Genomic DNA, 21,278 nt, shown 5'->3' with positions numbered 1-21,278 from the left:
CAGATTTATAAAAAACTTTCTACAAGCACGTGGCGACAGTGGAAAGGAAAGCGCCATTATAACAAACTTTATAAGGAATGATGAGAGTAATTCTTTAACTTTCCACTGGATTCAAAACTCATACATCTATCATAGAAGCTGCAGATCATTTTTGTGCTGCAATCTACAAAATGAAACTCTGGAATTGGTCAAAATGGAAATCAGCAGGTCAGACTTTAAAGAAAACTGAAAACTCAGTGGCAATGCAGAAAAGTTTACATTTATAAATATCTAGCTGGCTAGAGAACTATATTCATCCCTAATGCTATCCAGAAGCCCAAAAAGAGCAAAATATTTAATAAAATGATCAATAATAACCTCAATATAAAGGGGGTGTTACACTAAAAGCATTGAAATTAAATTTAAACCAGAAATCAAACTAATCAAGCTAGTAAAAACTGGAGCTATGTCCATGCATTAACCCACGTTGTAAGAAAGACAAAATAGAAATAAATACACAAATCAGCTTATTTGAGTTTTATAAATGGTTTAAAGTTCAGTTTTTTTCTGTTGGCTAAAAATGCATTTTCTGTCAATGAATGTGTCACCAACAGCCTGCACTTTAATAGACATGTTATAGCTAAATAAAATACATTCCTATGAAGGTTAAAGGCATTCAAGGCACAGCTGGATTAAAAAAAAAAAAAAGCCTGCCACACTTTATTTTTCTCATTTAATTCTTGGATGAAAATCTCAGAAGAAGTTAAGATCCAAATTGGTCGGGAAAAGCTCGACTGCTGCATCTCCAACTACAGGGAGCATCTGAACCGCCGGGGGAAATAAGCAGTCAAGTAATATCTGTTAAAATGTTCCTTTTCCAAACTACTTTATCATGACTTCTGAGTTTTACTGGACTAAATCGAATGAGCAACACATCCTCCAGTCTCAGATGTGCAGAACTCCAACTACAGAGATATCAGGACACGGTTGTTTAGGAAATTATATGCACTACTGGGGCCCGATGCTGAACGCACGCCTTTAGACCTCGAGTGTAATGAAAGCTGTGATATCTTTCTTTAAAACAAAGAAGTTTTCATGGTTCAGCACATTAAAGCCGACTGCCTGCTCTCTGCCTCTTTCTAGTCTGATGTAGTTGTAGAAACGCCGCCATTTGTTCCCCTGCGTTTTTGATGTTTTTCCCCCCAACGCATGCTGATGTATGCCCGGCCCAACATTACGGAAAAGCAGAAAATGTGATGAAATGAGTTCGGATGGGAGACCTGTGTGCCGGCAACATGCTATCACTGTGTCCATTCTGCTGCGATGGATCTCATCACTCGCGCTGCCACACTCAAATATCTATTAGGGCAGGAGGTTGACTATTTTTTGATGTGTGGAAATAACATTTTGACAAGATTGCTGTTGATATTTTACCATCACTGGAAAGATTTACTTTCTGGGGAGGAAAAACTGCTATCAGAACCGATTTCTCCACATCATTTAAACATATAGAAACTGCTCCCTCCCTCTGCTAGAAACACACTGAAGTATAAACTGAAGCATTACCACAACGCAATTTGAGTTCTCAGAAAATGCGAGCACTGCTGGGAAATTAAGTGTGCCTTCAAAACAAATAAGAAACTCAGATAGGTTGGCTCAGAAGCTGCACACACACAGACACACACATGCTTCAATTATGTAGCAAATTCTGGCAAACGTAATGTGGGTGACCCAAAACCCAGTTTAAAAACCCCAAGAGGAAGCTGAATATAATACAGACTTAAACAAGGGCACCTCAGACCTGAAGGGAGGGAGGCATAAGATGTTTAAAAGAAAAAGGGAATCAACTCGGAAGCTCTTCACGCAACAATTGAATGACATAAATTTCCTGCACCACCTTTTTTCATTGGGCTCAAACAATCAAATCAGCGATCCAGCTAATCTGAGTCAATGGCACTGAAAGTCACCTTGGACATCAAACTAACAAACCCCTGGATATTTTCACCAGATAATCCAGCAGGATGCATCAGGAGTCACTTAAATATATTTTTATTTCTCTGACATCAGAAACACTTTCATCAAATGTCCTCCAGAGTTCAGCAGCTGATGCACTTTGAGGGATTATTACTGAGAAAAAGGAATAAATAAATCTAAAAAAAATAAAAAAAAAGGTATGTTGTGTTGGCATCAGTCACCTCAGAAACGTGGTAATTAGATTATGCTTTAATCAACCAATGTTCATCCTTCATTTTGTCAAGGAGAAGTAAATTGGCTTTGCATTTAGCTCAGTTGTCGGAACTGTTTCCCAACAGGTGCGCTGCAAAAGTCAAACTTCAGTTTTCCTGCTTCAGTTTCAGGTTTTACTGACAATAAACCATCATCTTCATGAACAGTTGGCCTCATCAGAGCGCCTGATTTTCATAATATCCATGCATGTTGAGTTTCTGGTATAGTTTAAAACATCAGTTTTTACTTATACTCTGTTATTCCCACTGTGTGTGTATGTGTGTGTGTGTGTGTATGTGTGTGCGTGTTATCCGGAGGACTTTAAAGCTTAGGTCGGATGTTCTCCCAAATGCAGAGTCAACCACACAAATTTCCATTTTCCATTTCATCTCCCTATTAATATTTCTCAAAATCCGCCTCCAGCACGTGTCTGTGCACCACGATGCCATATTTACAATTATTCTCAGCATCGGTATTAGATGTCTCTATATCACAGGACGCGTGGGGACTGATGTTGATCTCGCTGCATCAAACGGAGCATCAGGAAACATCAGATCCTGCGAGGTAAACTGCGCTGCGCACACAGCCTTGTTGGGGGCCACCTGTCCTACTTCAGCCCTCCCTCTCCCCTCCTACCCTTACACCTAAACAGCGCTTAGTACTTACGTGTAGTGCTGTGGGAAGTGGTGGGTCCCGGCTGTCGGTGTGGAGACGCATATAATAAGTACAGTTTGTACGGCGAAGAGGCAGAAAACGCCGATCGACTGCGCGCAGATCGCCATTTTCCATTAAATATTCAAGAAACTGGGAGAAATAAGAGAGAGTACCGGAAGGACAGACAGTCTCCCCCTCTCTCTCTCTCTGTGTGTGTGTGTCTCTTGCAGCTGAGCTAAGAATAAACCGAGCTCCGGAGGAAAGTGAGCGGTAGGAGGTGAACGGTCGCCGGACGCTTCTGGACACTTCAGCCCCGCGCTGTGAGGGGCTCCGCCGGAGGCGCACACGCCACGCAGAAATTTGGCACCAAAATAAATGATAGAAGCAGAGTCAGGAGGCGAGGATCGGGGGAAAGATGCTCAGCCGCTGTTGCTGATGTGCCCGCCTGGCTGCTGCCTGTTCGCGCACTCGCTGTCCTCCCTCCCCTCTCTCTTTCTCTCTCTCTCTCTCTCTCTCTCTCTCTCCCAGCTAAAGCGCACATTCGCTCCCTTTTTTCTCCTCCGTCTTCTCCAGTGCAACAACAGCCATACACGGTGAAGCTCAAAGCGCCGCCACTGTTCCCCATTACGCTTTCAAAATAAAACCATTTGTAGTTTCTGGTGCAAAACGTCGCACTAAAGTGACTGCGCGCAGCCCATTGCGCACTGCTTTTCCCAGAGAATGTTTTTTAAAACAACTTAATCCTCTCTAAATTATGATGACGTTAAATTTGACTGCGCACTTATTTTACGACATTAAATGCGCAAAGCGAGTTTGAGAATTGCGTCTTTTGTTGACTCAGCTTTGACCTCAGTTTTTTTTTTTTAAATAAATATTTTATTTTGTAGGCCTAACTTCCTGTGTTCCACCCTCTGGCTCACTTGATTCATCTTTTGGCACATCAGAGGTCCTTCCTCCTTCACCAAGCGGCCCGTTCCTGTGCGCTCGACGGGGGCGCGCATCAGGCCACCTCCTCCTGACGTCCCCCTCCTCTTCCTCCCCCTGTGCCTTCTTCACAAACTCTGGATTAGAGGCAGAAATCAAGGCTTTATTTTGCTAATTAGAGGCTCGACTCTGGAGGGGCCCGTTGTATTAACTGGAGTGTAAACATTCAGCAATCACAGGCTGATCCGCAACTACATTTGTTCTTGTCGCATCTGGTCCAGTGAACGAGTTTGAATGGATGCAAAGAGAATTAATAACGTTATTTTGGAGCTGAATGCGAATGTTTCATTCTTTTAAAAGTAGGAGATTTGTGTTGAGCGGATGAGCACAGCTCACATGTTTGGAGTGCCTACAGTCAGGCCTGTCACAATAAGCGATAAGTCAATTAATGATAAATTAAAACAAATCAATTTCCATTTTCGAAGATTTTTATCTTTCTACCAAAACCCAGATGACAAAACTCTTCAGTCTGGTGTTTTGGTTTCAACTAGATCTTTTTTTGAAGGATAATTTTATTTACATAGACATCACAATTCATTGTATTTATTTCTGTTTTGTTTATTTTTTTAATGTCTTGTGTTAAATATTCATTAGAATTTAAAGTTGATTAATCGTTGAGAATCTGTTATTGCATTAACAAGCCTTTACTATTATATTACTTGAAAATAATCTCAAAAACAACAATATTATCGTTTATCACGATAACTTCCGGGACAATTTATCGTCCAGCCAAATTTGGCCGACCTATAGTTCATTCTGCCATTTTACTACACAAACAGAGCAGGAGAAAATGATCCATAAGGGGAAATTATTTTCAACATTTTTGCAACTGAACCTTTAAAAAGTTTCCCAAGGGTTTGTACACAACACCCCTCAACTGTGAACGGTTTTTGGAGGAGCTTTCATGTTCAAGTCTTTTTAGATATGTCTGGACCAGCTTTGTCCATCTGGATAGACTGGATTTAGGTCTGGACTTTGACTGGGCCATTATTCTATCCTTTAATTGAAATTATGAACCTTGTCCAGGATCCTGTGCGTCGTGACACGTCGTGTTTCACATCCAGGCCAAATGCTACATTTTGTTCCCCAATCAGAGCATCTTTTATTTCCTGGGTCCGTTGCGTCCACCAATTTCTTCTCATCATTGTCAAGGTTAGTTTTTTGACCCAGATGCAGAAACCACTGTGAGAGCGTAGTAAGGTTTGGACATTTATTAAATAAATAACAGGAATCTGTTTTGGCAAGGTCAGTTCGTCTGAAAGGATGAGAGGAAGAGATGTTAGCGAAGCGGCAGGAATAATGGAGGAAATGTTCTGAGGATGAGATCAGAGCCGGCTTATGAGAGGTAACAGCGCAGAGGTGGAAGATCCTGTTGGTTCAGAGGTAAGTGAAGTTGTTGATCCAGAGGAGATGCATCACCTGCTTGTTGTCAGGTGATGTGTGGGAGAGGAATTCACAGGTAGACGGAGCTGCAGGCAACGACCAGAGGCTGAGCTTCTTACTGGGAAATATGGAGACTTTGGTGTTGGTTTAATGGACACTGGAGATGTGGAGGAAGCAGAAAGCTTCAGAAAGTAAGGATGTGTTTTGGATAGATGGTTAATTTTCTTCAGTTTGGGAGATCGGTGATCGGCCGATACTTGAATATGAAGCCGATCTGATCAGGTGGAAAAATCATCCACTGTTTGACAGACTGACCCACCAGCTCATGTCTGTACTTTAGTTGCTCCACTGTTGCCAATTCAGCAACTTTCTCACCATATGTAGCAACATTTCAGCCCCCCAAAAAAATGGTATCAGATAAAATCGGAATCGGCAGGTCAGGCTTCTTAAAGATCGGTAATCGGCCAGAAAACTGCAATCAGTGCTATCTGCAATCTGCTACTTTCTTCTTCTACAACTTCCATTATTTACTGTTATATATGCAAGCTTTATATTTTCTCTCATTTTTCTTTGTATAAAAGCTCCATGTGGTTTGACACATAATTTGTTGTGAATTGGCACAGTATAGATAAACTGTATTAACTCTGGTAAGACATTTTCCAGAGCCGATCTAAAGAAACAGAGAAAACAACATGGAGCCTGAATGTTTGGTTTGATTCCACCAGTTCAGATCGGCCATCAGACACCGAGCGGTCGTCACGCAGCTCCTTATGGACTCAGGCTCTCACACCTGAGAGCAATCAGCTGCATCGGGAACGCCCACCTGTCCCTGGAAGTGGAGGTCAATACACACGCACACACACACACACTCCAATCATGAAGCGATCAGAGGATGAGAGGGAAAATCTAAGTCTTCAAAAACATGCCTGACTTATCAGATTTGTACATGAAATCATGTGTAAGCCTGTCACAATAAGCAATAAATAAATAAATTGCACAATAAATTTAAATAAGCTCAATAATTTCCATCATGATTGATATTTTTTAAAGAGGAATTTTGTTTATGGAGACGTCACAATCCAGTTCATTTATGGTTTTGGTTGTGTGTGATTTCTATTTTAGAATATCCAAATTGTCCAACTTAATCATAACATAATCTGTAACTAATAATGTAAATTTTAAAAAGTAAATAACCCAGTGTTGTGCTGGTAGGAGCCACCAGAATCGGAATCAGAGGAGGTTCTTTTGTTTTTTATTTTTTTGCATATGAATACAACATGATGCTAAAAATAACTTAGGATTTTATTTTTATGTCCCAGCTGTCCTCCTGTAAAAGCTGCGGACTGAAACCCGAGGCCTTCCCTGGGGGTCGACTGGAGGAGTCTCATCTCGCAGCGCGTACGGCGGCAGCGGAGAGGCAGCGGCCCTGTGGCCGCGCCGACCTCGACTCGGTCAGTCAGCAAGGAGGCACAACACAGGTGCTGCGCAACAGAAAGCCACGCAGCAGTCAGCATGGTTGCTGCGCTGCATTTTTGTGCCCTCAGTGACAAGAAGAAGAAGAAGGAGGAGGAAGAAGAAGAGGAAGAAGTAGTTTCGGTAGAGAAGCGCTGTGGGGCACGGGCCTGCGTCGGGACAGGGAAACCTACCTGACGGGAGGCGGACGGTGAGATATCCCCCTCGATGTCACGGGTCGTTCAGTCAAAACAAATCTGTCTGCTTTCTCTCCCGGGGTTACGGGACCAAATAAAATCTTCAATTCCTAAAAGCTGCGAAGTTTGGAGACATATTGTGCAAGACTCTCCCTCCAGACAAATGTGGCAAAGAGACAGGACAGAGTTTTGTTTTGATTTATATGAGCTTCCTAAGCTGAGGGAAATAGCCCTAATTGATGGCTTCTTTCACACATTAATTTACACTCTGTTACTTCCCATCACCTTCCTATCACATAAATGATGGCAGCAAGCAGACGCTGGCTGAGCGATGGAGCCTCCAGTGAGGTTGACTCACACTTAATTTTTCTGCTGAGTCACACCCATTGTTCTCTTCCTCTTTTTGTTCTCAAATTTGCACAGGGCAAACTTTTATCTAAATTTACCTGCAGCTGCGACAAAGATAATCAGGCTCCAATTTAGCGTTGAATAAGTAGCTTTTTGTCTTATTTAAAGAGCGATTCGGTTTCTTTTTTCCAAGCCAAGCAAACAAAACACCAGGGGGCTGAGAGTTGGCCTCCTGGTGGAAAAGAGGTAATAATCCCAACAACAATGCAGGCAGAGGTGGGTGGAGCACCCAAAAACTGAACTCGGGTAAGAGCAGCACTACTTTAACATCTTTATTCAAGTAAAAGTAAAAGAATATCTGCTAAAAAGTCTACTCAAGTGAGTCAACAATCATTTAATATTTAAAAATTACAGCAGCAGAAGAATCAAAATATAAATGTATGTGGAAATGTTTGTATTTTAAAGACTAAAACAAAAATAATTCACTTAAATATCATAATTACTAAATAAAATCAGGCAAAATATTATGCAAACGAGGTGAAGATAGGACACTTTTTCTTTTTACAACTTTATAAGTTTTCAATACAAAACCAACAAAAACTGCAGGTGTGTGTCTGGTGAATGTTTGGTTGAAACATGTTTGTTCATTCAGTGAAGTTATTGTGGGTAAAGTATCCAGAAAGTTTACTCGAGTAAGAGCAGCGATACTTTATAACAAAGTTACTCAAGTAAACATAAATCATATAAAATACTCCTCAAAGTAAATTTTTCCGATATTATCTAGTTATTGTAAATGTGTCTAGTTACCAGCCCGCTGTGTGTGACTGGAGCGCTCAGAGGTCTGAGATCTGGATCCCAGTAACGCTTTAGGGAATCCACTCTCCATTGCAGCTGATTGATCCGACCCGTTTAGAGATCCGCTCAGTGAAAACACAGAGATCAATGACGGCTGAGTCCTACAAACGATCACTGGGTGCACTGCAAAACATCTGAGCCGCATTTAGTTGTGTTTAACGTTTTCTACTCTTTAAGTCAAATAAATTTAGTGAGTTTTAGATTTTGAACCTGAATGTGAGTTTGTGAAAGATAAACTGACAGTAGCAAGTTGTGTTAACTTTTTATTAATCGTGTCAAACCTGCAAGAATTTTTATGTTGGCACTTAAAAAACTGATAGAAGAAAAAGTGGAGTGGGAACTATTTCCCAGAATGCTTAGCGTTTTGTTTTTGATTCCTGAGATGGAAGTGCGTTACATCGATCTGACTCTATTATTAAGGCAAATGTTTATTTTAAAGCTGGAGGATATTGTTCTGTTCACAATAAATGTTTTTAGCAGAATTTATTGTGATGTTTAATAAAATTCATCATCAGATCAGAAATTTTGTTAATGCAATTTGAAACAAGAATTTAAATTATTCTAAAGTAAAATAAGTATTTAATTTAATTTGATAATGCGAGCAAAATAGTAGAGAAATGTGTCTCTTTAACTAACTGAGAGCAGTTATTTTCTTGCACATTGTGAAATAATTATTTGGTTTAAATTGCAGCATTAAGTCAAAACTCACAATTTAAGATTAATGAACTTAAAAACAATGTTTAGAAAACTCGTCTCTTGTTGTTAAATCAACTTCACTAACTTTAATTTCTGAGTTAAAACCAAAACTATTATCTTGATGAGTTAAATTGCATTTTAACGGCAGCAGGTGGACTTTCATGTTCCAGTTAAGCCACCTTCAGAGGTTTTACAGTCTGGTTCTCTCTCAGATTGACCGGTTCAGTTTCTCATGAAGAGCTTGACCTGCCAGTCTGTTATTGATCCAGGCAGTGAAAGCAGACAGGCCAGGCTGTGCTGCGTCAGGCTGCAGCCTCCTTTCTGGGGAACGCTCCCCCAGACGGAGGTCAAGCAGGCTGGGGAAGAATTAATCACACCTTGTTTCCTTGTCTGTGGGCCGTAGGGAAGTCACGAGTAAAGCTACACACCCCACAGAAACACAGCTGTGCTGGCTGCTTATCTCACACTTCTTCCACCTTATCCATCTTTTTTTCTCTGCCTGACCTCTTGCTTTGTTTCTCTCTGCCCTGCGCTGATGTTCAGACAGGAAAAACAAATGCTTTACATGAAATAAACCACTGCAGAGGTTTAATATTCGGGATTAGAGAGGCGAACAGTGGAAGCTTGGTAGATTATGTCCTACAAGAAAATTGCTGCTTTAGAGGGTCAATAAACCTTTTGTTCACTTTCAATTTTGTTTCATTTTCTAAACAAAATGTTTAAATACATTTATTTCAGAGTCCGTCTTAATATTTTCAGTTACAATCAAAATTTTTCAATGCCAGGATTTATTTTCAAATTCATTTTTAAAGGGGACCTATTAGGGAAAACACACATTTTGCTCATTTTTTTATACTTTCATTTGTGTCTCAGCTGCTTCTGAAAACAACCCAAATGCTTAAAAAAAACACCCAGACATTTTTTGGGCAAGAAATTAAAGTTTTTGGTGTGTGGAAAACTAACCGCTTTAAGAAACCTCCCATTTGTCCAATCACATTTGACGGGCAGAGTACTGTTGCCTAGCAACCCCAGCCAGGCCCAGCCCCGTTACCAAGCAACCCAAGCAGAACTCCAGCACGTTTAATCATGGCACATATGCACCATTTCATAGCGCCATATGAGCTGTAGAGAATTGATTTGATGCTGAATTAACATTCAGAAACCACTGCAGCATTCTTGTTGGTTGGTTACGCAGGAGGCTCCACTTCTGCTTTTCAAAGATGCATGGTTGTATAAAAGCACATCTGTTTGGAGCCATTATATGTGTGAGTACATTAATATCATTTATATTATGTAACACAGTCTGTTATTGTTATAGTAAATTATCAAATTATCAATCATTTAATATTGAAAAAATTATACAATCAGACGGACTAATATATAAAGTTATGTGGAAATTTTGGTAATTTAAGTACGAAAATGACAATAATTCACATAAATGATAAAAATAAAACAAATCAGGCAAAAGAAAAAAATCCAAATTAAGTTTATTTCAATATAAAACTTATTAAACTTTTTTTTAACAAAAACCTCAGGTCTGTGTTTGGTGATTTTTAGTTTTTCCATTCAGTCAGTACAGAATCCAGAAATTTTACTCAAGAATAGAAATACTTTGTAATAAAATTACTCAAATAAAAGTGAAAAGTACAGCGCAGGAAAAAAAATACTCCTAAAAGTAACTTTTAAAAGAGAAAGTTACTCTCAAGTAGATGTAATTGAGTAAATGTAATTAGTTACTACAAAACTCAACCAAATTTTTAGTTTTTTTGTTCCTCTGTTCATTAAACTATAATTTTTATGGCTTTCAGCTCGTGTCAGTACTGGACTAATGAGACTCTCAGCAGCTTCAGCCAGGATCTTCACAAGGTCTTTGGTGACAATTATGGGCATGATGTGCACATTTCACACCTCAACACATTCATCTGGTTTTCCATGATCTCACAGGAAAGCCATGTGTTGCACAGAATCCATCTGCATGTGTTGAACAACCAACAAACCTGCATCCAACCCGCGACCATCAAACCATCATCACCAGAGCGCCACCACAAATGGCAGACACGGTGCACCTACGAGATTCAAACCCTTCAGCAAACGCCATCAAGAGCTCTCTGCAAAGCAAGTACCTGACAAACTTGTCACACCTTTTCTTTAAGGGCGGCGAGTTTTTAAACAGCTGCAGAAAGTCAAAAAGCATTTGTGCTTCATGAGGAAACCTTAAAGACTTCCAAGCTTATCTGCCTTATTTGTCACATTCCCACTTTCTTCATCCTAGAAATCATCATCATCCACTCATCAGATAAGCAAGGCCGCGCTCAATAATACTCAAAATTTAAAGTACATAATTTAGATTAAATTTATATTGATTCCCATTTGTCTCATTCATCGCTTGCCCTAAAAACTTTTTTTGAGGAATCAATAGGAAAATAGCTTTTTTTTTTTATTGCATTCTGCTATTCCTGTAAAACACAAACCAAACCCAGAGATGCTGATCCACAAGGCATTCTGGGACTTCTTTCATGCTCAAATGTCAGAGCGTTTCATTCTGATGATGATGACTCACTGCCCTCGATCCTTGCCTGCATGGGAGAACAACACCATTAAACAACGACCCGGCATCCTCACGTGAAAAACCACAATACTACAAACGTTACGCAATAACACTGAGCTGAGTACTCATGCTTTAACAACTGAATAAATAAGACTTGTATGCATTAAGAACAGGATTTTATCATCTCTCTTACCTCCTCACACAGACATATTGGTGGTTGGGGTGGAGGGGAGATTTGAAAACAGAACAAGACTAAGCAGTCATTGACATGCTCTACTAGAGGCCTAATGGGCCCTGGGTAATGGCCCTCTCTGGGCTCCAGGAAATCCTCCCTCATGCATACATCAAAGCCGGGATTGAAAAGGATACAGAGTGAAAACGGAGGAAAGGAAAGAGATATCAGAGCCACACAGAGAGGGAAGGTGAAGGTGCACGTTTTGTTTAGCGTATAATCTTAAATCGTTACGAAAGACCATTAAAAAAACCGTTTGGTGAACTGAAGCTGGACGATTTGACTCATTCGAAGCGTTCTTATTCTTTGGAGTAACTCTGTTGTGTTTGAGATCTATTAGCAGATACTGGGCAGACCTACACTGCAAAAACACAAAATCTACCAAGTCATTTTTGTTTCTAATGCAAATATCTTAGTAAACTTGAAATAAGAGAAACCTGACTTACAAGTAGCTTTTCAGCAAGATATAAGAGCTTGTTTTAAGTCAATAATTTCTTAATATTTCACTGGCAGATTATTTCACTCGTAACAAGACATTTTTCTCATGTTATAAGTAAAATAATCTGTCAATAGAAAAGCTATGTTTTTCAACAATATTAAGTAATTGTTTACTTAAACTCCAACATCTTCCCAAAAAGTTTCTTAAACATTTGTTTTGTCTGACTTCAAGTGAACTAAGATATGTTCACTAGAAACTAGACAAATATTACTTGGTAGATTTTGTGTTTTTGCAGTGTTCTCTACATGTGGAGGTCACTCAGAGTGGGTCAAATTATAAACTTTATCATATTCTACTCAAAAACAATTTGAAGTAAAAAGCAAGTTAAGAATATTTTTCCCTTTGGGATCATTTAGTCTTGATCCCAGATTCAGCTGTTCATCAATAATGAACACAAGACAAATTGAAAATTAACCCTCATTACACTCACATACTGTATTTTGGTTCAATTTCACTTTCACTTCTTAAAAGCTCCTAAACAGAACCTGTCCAGCAACATGAAGTAGGCCAAAAGATTTGTCTTGCCAGGTGCAGATTGAACTTTTAATCTCCTGGGTGGGTGTCGGTTCATTAGGTCTCCAAACAACTCCTCTCAGATATACAACACTCCTCAGCCTGAGAAAATAAATCCAGAATAGTATACAACTGGAAAGAAAAAGATGTAAGGGCATCACATTTGCTTCTTAAAATGCTAGTGAGAGTTAAACGCTGCAGGTGCGTGATGACATTTCAGATGTTTTCATCTTCAGTCCAGCCCTTTCTCACCAATATTGTCCACCTGACTTTGCTGACACATTATTTGTCAGCCAGCTGCTGCAAAACAAGAACGGCAGCTCATCACCCTGCAACATCCTCCGCCTCTCCTCTCACTGCCCATGAGCCATCTGCTTCATCTGCATAAAGCAGATCTGTCAATAACATCTAATTGTGATTCACACACAAGTGTTCAGTGTGACCCTGACTCTGTTTGCCAAAGTTTCCCCTGCAGACCACATACGACGAACCCCTTTGTGCGCAGCTACGTTCTCAAATGAATCTATCTCTATGTGGAATCTTTTGGGGTTGAATTCAGTGAAGAAATCCTCACCCACGTTCAGAAAACGCTGGGACCTCCATCTGTCCTACTCAGTGAAGTGGAGCATGTAAAACCTGCCGCATTCGCCGTGATTGTCGCCTCTTCCTCCAATTTAACCTTTGACTTCTGTTCCACCGGCTGGCGGGACGTGTCTGAGAAAACGTTTCAGTAGTTGAGAGCATCGTTACACTGAGGAGAAAATGAAGTACGAGCTGCCTCACAGTGCCACGCTGACATTAAATTATCCTTCAACAGTTTAGCGGCGAGAACGGTACTAAGTGCCATCGCATAACGCGTTAAACGGTGTCGGCACTAAAGAGACAAAACTAACAGGCCTGTGCAGCCTTCGGTGGTTTGATAACTCGAGCAGGTGGTTCCATCTGGCCTAGACTTCTCTAGTTACTGTGGCGCGCACAGACAAGGACCCGCCTCGCCATCAAATTAGAGTCAATTTTAATTGGCATTAAGGCTGGTGATAAGGTTTTAATGAAGGAATTAACAGATAACACAAGTGGAGTTCTGCAGCTTCAAACTGAGTCACTTTATGAAAGACAAACACACAGATTTTACAAACTGAGTTCAAAATGTTGAAGGAAGTGACAAATTTACTGGACAAATCCAGACTGTGTAGATCCGGGTTGTCAAAAGTGTGGCTTTTTACCCACAGAAAATAAAAGTACATTTCATAAGGACGGAAATAGATTCACCATGCTGACATTTTATTGCTTGAATTTTAAAATAATTTGATGTCAAAAGCAGAAACTGCAGATAAAAAAAACATACGTGATAACAGGAACAAAATAAAGTGAAACTGGAGACGTTTACGTCCCGTTTCCAGCTTGGTGAAATGGAAATGAAACAGGTTTGAGTTCGAGAAGTCGTTTCTGTCGGCTTCAGGATTTCTTCTGACGCAGTAACACAAATCAGATGTCTGATGGAAACAGGCAGTCGCACACAAGCCGTTTCCTGGCAATTTATCCAGATTTTTATCCTATCATAATATATAAATACACATATAAAAATACATAATGCATCGCTGCAGCCAATTACCATCAAAAATCTCAATATTACTGAACAAACCCCAACTGATTTTATCCCAGTATGAAAATGACTGAAGTTTCTCAGTATGAATTAATAAAGAAAAGGAAAAAATAAAGACCAGTTTGGGTTATAAAAGATCATCCCAGGCTTTCCACACCTCACAGATGTTCCATTGTTTAGTCCAACATCTAAAATGGAAACAATATACGGCACACCTGTAAACCTACCAAACATGGCCTTCCTCTGAAACTGACGACTGTGCAATGAGAGCATTAATTTAATAATCAAGAGGTAGACAGCTAAGGCAAGAGGATGTGTTGACTACAATGTTTTATAAGATAAAAGTCACTGCAAAAGGAAATCTATGAAATCTGGTGGATAATGTTTTTATTTTTAAAGTTTGGATAGCAGGATGAATGGAAATATAGACTAAAAACAATTAAAAATAAGAATGCAAAAGTCTTTAGACTGAGGCAGGACAATGACACAACCAGTATACAACGGCCTAGTCAAAGTCCAACTATTCTACTAAAAAAAAGAAAATCGGTGTAATTATGAATGCAAACCATATTTTTCAGATTTTCATTTTGCATCTTTTTCCTTTCCACCTCACTGTGCGACTACCACATAAAACCCCAGTAACTCTACATGATGAAATGCAACAACAAAACAAAAAAAATAAAGTACTTTTTCAGGACACTACAAAATGAACTATAAGTTGAGTAAAACAACCACCGTCTGGTTCTATGATCCGTGATGTTTCCTGGTCTGAATGATGTCTGCAACGTTAAAATAAATTTACAAATAGAAGAGCTAACCAGGCAGGTGAGACCCTTTGTTCTTATTGGGGAAGCTCCTTCTGAGCACCTAATGAAGCCTGCAGTTTAAATCTCCCCTTATTACAGCTAATGGATTGTTTATGTGGTTATTTTATCCCTGGCTTAGAAAAGTATTGCATAAATCCTCATTGTTATCAGTGTTATTACCGCATCACCTCAAGCATGTAGGGATAAGCAGTATTACAAGAATCGGTAATATACAAAGATAATTAGGATGTACGGATATATCCACATAAATGATTGTCATTTTTGTTCTGCTCAATATTTGTTTGTTTTTTTTCTCTCCGCCTCCTGCCGAGCTGCGATTTTAGGCTTTTTCCCAGAAATGTGTCTGACAGAGAGAGGCAGATGCTTTCCTGTCCTCCCAGAGGAGACTGAAACACATGNAAATAATTCAGCCAAGTTGAGTTTACTCTTCAGATTTATAAAAAACTTTCTACAAGCACGTGGCGACAGTGGAAAGGAAAGCGCCATTATAACAAACTTTATAAGGAATGATGAGAGTAATTCTTTAACTTTCCACTGGATTCAAAACTCATACATCTATCATAGAAGCTGCAGATCATTTTTGTGCTGCAATCTACAAAATGAAACTCTGGAATTGGTCAAAATGGAAATCAGCAGGTCAGACTTTAAAGAAAACTGAAAACTCAGTGGCAATGCAGAAAAGTTTACATTTATAAATATCTAGCTGGCTAGAAAACTATTTTCATCCCTAATGCTATCCAGAAGCCCAAAAAGAGCAAAATATTTAATAAAATGATCAATAATAACCTCAATATAAAGGGGGTGTTACACTAAAAGCATTGAAATTAAATTTAAACCAGAAATCAAACTAATCAAGCTAGTAAAAATTGGAGCTATGTCCATGCATTAACCCACGTTGTAAGAAAGACAAAATAGAAATAAATACACAAATCAGCTTATTTGAGTTTTATAAATGGTTTAAAGTTCAGTTTTTTTCTGTTGGCTAAAAATGCATTTTCTGTCAATGAATGTGTCACCAACAGCCTGCACTTTAATAGACATGTTATAGCTAAATAAAATACATTCCTATGAAGGTTAAAGGCATTCAAGGCACAGCTGGATTAAAAAAAAAAAAAAGCCTGCCACACTTTATTTTTCTCATTTAATTCTTGGATGAAAATCTCAGAAGAAGTTAAGATCCAAATTGGTCGGGAAAAGCTCGACTGCTGCATCTCCAACTACAGGGAGCATCTGAACCGCCGGGGGAAATAAGCAGTCAAGTAATATCTGTTAAAATGTTCCTTTTCCAAACTACTTTATCATGACTTCTGAGTTTTACTGGACTAAATCGAATGAGCAACACATCCTCCAGTCTCAGATGTGCAGAACTCCAACTACTGAGATATCAGGACACGGTTGTTTAGGAAATTATATGCACTACTGGGGCCCGATGCTGAACGCACGCCTTTAGACCTCGTGTGTAATGAAAGCTGTGTTATCTTTCTTTAAAACAAAGAAGTTTTCATGGTTCAGCACATTAAAGCCGACTGCCTGCTCTCTGCCTCTTTCTAGTCTGATGTAGTTGTAGAAACGCCGCCATTTGTTCCCCTGCGTTTTTGATGTTTTTCCCCCAACACATGCTGATTTATGCCCGGCCCAACATTACGGAAAAGCAGAAAATGTGATGAAATGAGTTCGGATGGGAGACCTGTGTGCCGGCAACATGCTATCACTGTGTCCATTCTGCTGCGATGGATCTCATCACTCGCGCTGCCACACTCAAATATCTATTAGGGCAGGAGGTTGACTATTTTTTGATGTGTGGAAATAACATTTTGACAAGATTGCTGTTGATATTTTACCATCACTGGAAAGATTTACTTTCTGGGGAGGAAAAACTGCTATCAGAACCGATTTCTCCACATCATTTAAACATATAGAAACTGCTCCCTCCCTCTGCTAGAAACACACTGAAGTATAAACTGAAGCATTACCACAACGCAATTTGAGTTCTCAGAAAATGCGAGCACTGCTGGGAAATTAAGTGTGCCTTCAAAACAAATAAGAAACTCAGATAGGTTGGCTCAGAAGCTGCACACACACAGACACACACATGCTTCAATTATGTAGCAAATTCTGGCAAACGTAATGTGGGTGACCCAAAACCCAGTTTAAAAACCCCAAGAGGAAGCTGAATATAATACAGACTTAAACAAGGGCACCTCAGACCTGAAGGGAGGGAGGCATAAGATGTTTAAAAGAAAAAGGGAATCAACTCGGAAGCTCTTCACGCAACAATTGAATGACATAAATTTCCTGCACCACCTTTTTTCATTGGGCTCAAACAATCAAATCAGCGATCCAGCTAATCTGAGTCAATGGCACTGAAAGTCACCTTGGACATCAAACTAACAAACCCCTGGATATTTTCACCAGATAATCCAGCAGGATGCATCAGGAGTCACTTAAATATATTTTTATTTCTCTGACATCAGAAACACTTTCATCAAATGTCCTCCAGAGTTCAGCAGCTGATGCACTTTGAGGGATTATTACTGAGAAAAAGGAATAAATAAATCTAAAAAAAATAAAAAAAAAGGTATGTTGTGTTGGCATCAGTCACCTCAGAAACGTGGTAATTAGATTATGCTTTAATCAACCAATGTTCATCCTTCATTTTGTCAAGGAGAAGTAAATTGGCTTTGCATTTAGCTCAGTTGTCGGAACTGTTTCCCAACAGGTGCGCTGCAAAAGTCAAACTTCAGTTTTCCTGCTTCAGTTTCAGGTTTTACTGACAATAAACCATCATCTTCATGAACAGTTGGCCTCATCAGAGCGCCTGATTTTCATAATATCCATGCATGTTGAGTTTCTGGTATAGTTTAAAACATCAGTTTTTACTTATACTCTGTTATTCCCACTGTGTGTGTATGTGTGTGTGTGTGTGTATGTGTGTGCGTGTTATCCGGAGGACTTTAAAGCTTAGGTCGGATGTTCTCCCAAATGCAGAGTCAACCACACAAATTTCCATTTTCCATTTCATCTCCCTATTAATATTTCTCAAAATCCGCCTCCAGCACGTGTCTGTGCACCACGATGCCATATTTACAATTATTCTCAGCATCGGTATTAGATGTCTCTATATCACAGGACGCGTGGGGACTGATGTTGATCTCGCTGCATCAAACGGAGCATCAGGAAACATCAGATCCTGCGAGGTAAACTGCGCTGCGCACACAGCCTTGTTGGGGGCCACCTGTCCTACTTCAGCCCTCCCTCTCCCCTCCTACCCTTACACCTAAACAGCGCTTAGTACTTACGTGTAGTGCTGTGGGAAGTGGTGGGTCCCGGCTGTCGGTGTGGAGACGCATATAATAAGTACAGTTTGTACGGCGAAGAGGCAGAAAACGCCGATCGACTGCGCGCAGATCGCCATTTTCCATTAAATATTCAAGAAACTGGGAGAAATAAGAGAGAGTACCGGAAGGACAGACAGTCTCCCCCTCTCTCTCTCTCTGTGTGTGTGTGTCTCTTGCAGCTGAGCTAAGAATAAACCGAGCTCCGGAGGAAAGTGAGCGGTAGGAGGTGAACGGTCGCCGGACGCTTCTGGACACTTCAGCCCCGCGCTGTGAGGGGCTCCGCCGGAGGCGCACACGCCACGCAGAAATTTGGCACCAAAATAAATGATAGAAGCAGAGTCAGGAGGCGAGGATCGGGGGAAAGATGCTCAGCCGCTGTTGCTGATGTGCCCGCCTGGCTGCTGCCTGTTCGCGCACTCGCTGTCCTCCCTCCCCTCTCTCTTTCTCTCTCTCTCTCTCTCTCTCTCTCTCTCCCAGCTAAAGCGCACATTCGCTCCCTTTTTTCTCCTCCGTCTTCTCCAGTGCAACAACAGCCATACACGGTGAAGCTCAAAGCGCCGCCACTGTTCCCCATTACGCTTTCAAAATAAAACCATTTGTAGTTTCTGGTGCAAAACGTCGCACTAAAGTGACTGCGCGCAGCCCATTGCGCACTGCTTTTCCCAGAGAATGTTTTTTAAAACAACTTAATCCTCTCTAAATTATGATGACGTTAAATTTGACTGCGCACTTATTTTACGACATTAAATGCGCAAAGCGAGTTTGAGAATTGCGTCTTTTGTTGACTCAGCTTTGACCTCAGTTTTTTTTTTTTAAATTAATATTTTATTTTGTAGGTCTAACTTCCTGTGTTCCACCCTCTGGCTCACTTGATTCATCTTTTGGCACATCAGAGGTCCTTCCTCCTTCACCAAGCGGCCCGTTCCTGTGCGCTCGACGGGGGCGCGCATCAGGCCACCTCCTCCTGACGTCCCCCTCCTCTTCCTCCCCCTGTGCCTTCTTCACAAACTCTGGATTAGAGGCAGAAATCAAGGCTTTATTTTGCTAATTAGAGGCTCGACTCTGGAGGGGCCCGTTGTATTAACTGGAGTGTAAACATTCAGCAATCACAGGCTGATCCGCAACTACATTTGTTCTTGTCGCATCTGGTCCAGTGAACGAGTTTGAATGGATGCAAAGAGAATTAATAACGTTATTTTGGAGCTGAATGCGAATGTTTCATTCTTTTAAAAGTAGGAGATTTGTGTTGAGCGGATGAGCACAGCTCACATGTTTGGAGTGCCTACAGTCAGGCCTGTCACAATAAGCGATAAGTCAATTAATGATAAATTAAAACAAATCAATTTCCATTTTCGAAGATTTTTATCTTTCTACCAAAACCCAGATGACAAAACTCTTCAGTCTGGTGTTTTGGTTTCAACTAGATCTTTTTTTGAAGGATAATTTTATTTACATAGACATCACAATTCATTGTATTTATTTCTGTTTTGTTTATTTTTTTAATGTCTTGTGTTAAATATTCATTAGAATTTAAAGTTGATTAATCGTTGAGAATCTGTTATTGCATTAACAAGCCTTTACTATTATATTACTTGAAAATAATCTCAAAAACAACAATATTATCGTTTATCACGATAACTTCCGGGACAATTTATCGTCCAGCCAAATTTGGCCGACCTATAGTTCATTCTGCCATTTTACTACACAAACAGAGCAGGAGAAAATGATCCATAAGGGGAAATTATTTTCAACATTTTTGCAACTGAACCTTTAAAAAGTTTCCCAAGGGTTTGTACACAACACCCCTCAACTGTGAACGGTTTTTGGAGGAGCTTTCATGTTCAAGTCTTTTTAGATATGTCTGGACCAGCTTTGTCCATCTGGATAGACTGGATTTAGGTCTGGACTTTGACTGGGCCATTATTCTATCCTTTAATTGAAATTATGAACCTTGTCCAGGATCCTGTGCGTCGTGACACGTCGTGTTTCACATCCAGGCCAAATGCTACATTTTGTTCCCCAATCAGAGCATCTTTTATTTCCTGGGTCCGTTGCGTCCACCAATTTCTTCTCATCATTGTCAAGGTTAGTTTTTTGACCCAGATGCAGAAACCACTGTGAGAGCGTAGTAAGGTTTGGACATTTATTAAATAAATAACAGGAATCTGTTTTGGCAAGGTCAGTTCGTCTGAAAGGATGAGAGGAAGAGATGTTAGCGAAGCGGCAGGAATAATGGAGGAAATGTTCTGAGGATGAGATCAGAGCCGGCTTATGAGAGGTAACAGCGCAGAGGTGGAAGATCCTGTTGGTTCAGAGGTAAGTGAAGTTGTTGATCCAGAGGAGATGCATCACCTGCTTGTTGTCAGGTGATGTGTGGGAGAGGAATTCACAGGTAGACGGAGCTGCAGGCAACGACCAGAGGCTGAGCTTCTTACTGGGAAATATGGAGACTTTGGTGTTGGTTTAATGGACACTGGAGATGTGGAGGAAGCAGAAAGCTTCAGAAAGTAAGGATGTGTTTTGGATAGATGGTTAATTTTCTTCAGTTTGGGAGATCGGTGATCGGCCGATACTTGAATATGAAGCCGATCTGATCAGGTGGAAAAATCATCCACTGTTTGACAGACTGACCCACCAGCTCATGTCTGTACTTTAGTTGCTCCACTGTTGCCAATTCAGCAACTTTCTCGCCATATGTAGCAACATTTCAGCCCCCCAAAAAAATGGTATCAGATAAAATCGGAATCGGCAGGTCAGGCTTCTTAAAGATCGGTAATCGGCCAGAAAACTGCAATCAGTGCTATCTGCAATCTGCTACTTTCTTCTTCTACAACTTCCATTATTTACTGTTATATATGCAAGCTTTATATTTTCTCTCATTTTTCTTTGTATAAAAGCTCCATGTGGTTTGACACATAATTTGTTGTGAATTGGCACAGTATAG

At 40.2% G+C, this 21,278-nt stretch overlaps 1 protein-coding gene across 8 annotated transcripts in view; it reads right to left on the bottom strand.

The window, feature by feature from the left end:
• Positions 1–21,278, bottom strand: part of cacna2d2a (calcium channel, voltage-dependent, alpha 2/delta subunit 2a) — a 234,507-nt gene that overhangs the window by 203,165 nt on the left and 10,064 nt on the right. For 5 of the 8 annotated variants that reach the window (XM_007550468.2, XM_007550476.2, XM_016670872.1 and 2 more), the window contains exon 1: positions 2,872–3,429. The exons of 1 other annotated variant lie outside the window; for it this stretch is intronic. In XM_007550468.2, the coding sequence (XP_007550530.1) occupies positions 2,872–2,987 (116 nt within the window). In that variant the 5' untranslated portion in view covers positions 2,988–3,429. Of the gene's footprint in view, positions 1–2,871; positions 3,431–21,278 lie in introns of those variants that run through there. 2 more of the 8 variants (XM_016670865.1, XM_016670866.1) reach the window with 1 other exon arrangement.

Source organism: Poecilia formosa, unplaced genomic scaffold, assembly GCF_000485575.1.
Source record: "Poecilia formosa unplaced genomic scaffold, Poecilia_formosa-5.1.2 Scaffold2, whole genome shotgun sequence".
Taxonomy (NCBI): Eukaryota; Metazoa; Chordata; class Actinopteri; order Cyprinodontiformes; family Poeciliidae; genus Poecilia; species Poecilia formosa.
This window is presented reverse-complemented; position numbering and strand designations above follow the sequence as displayed.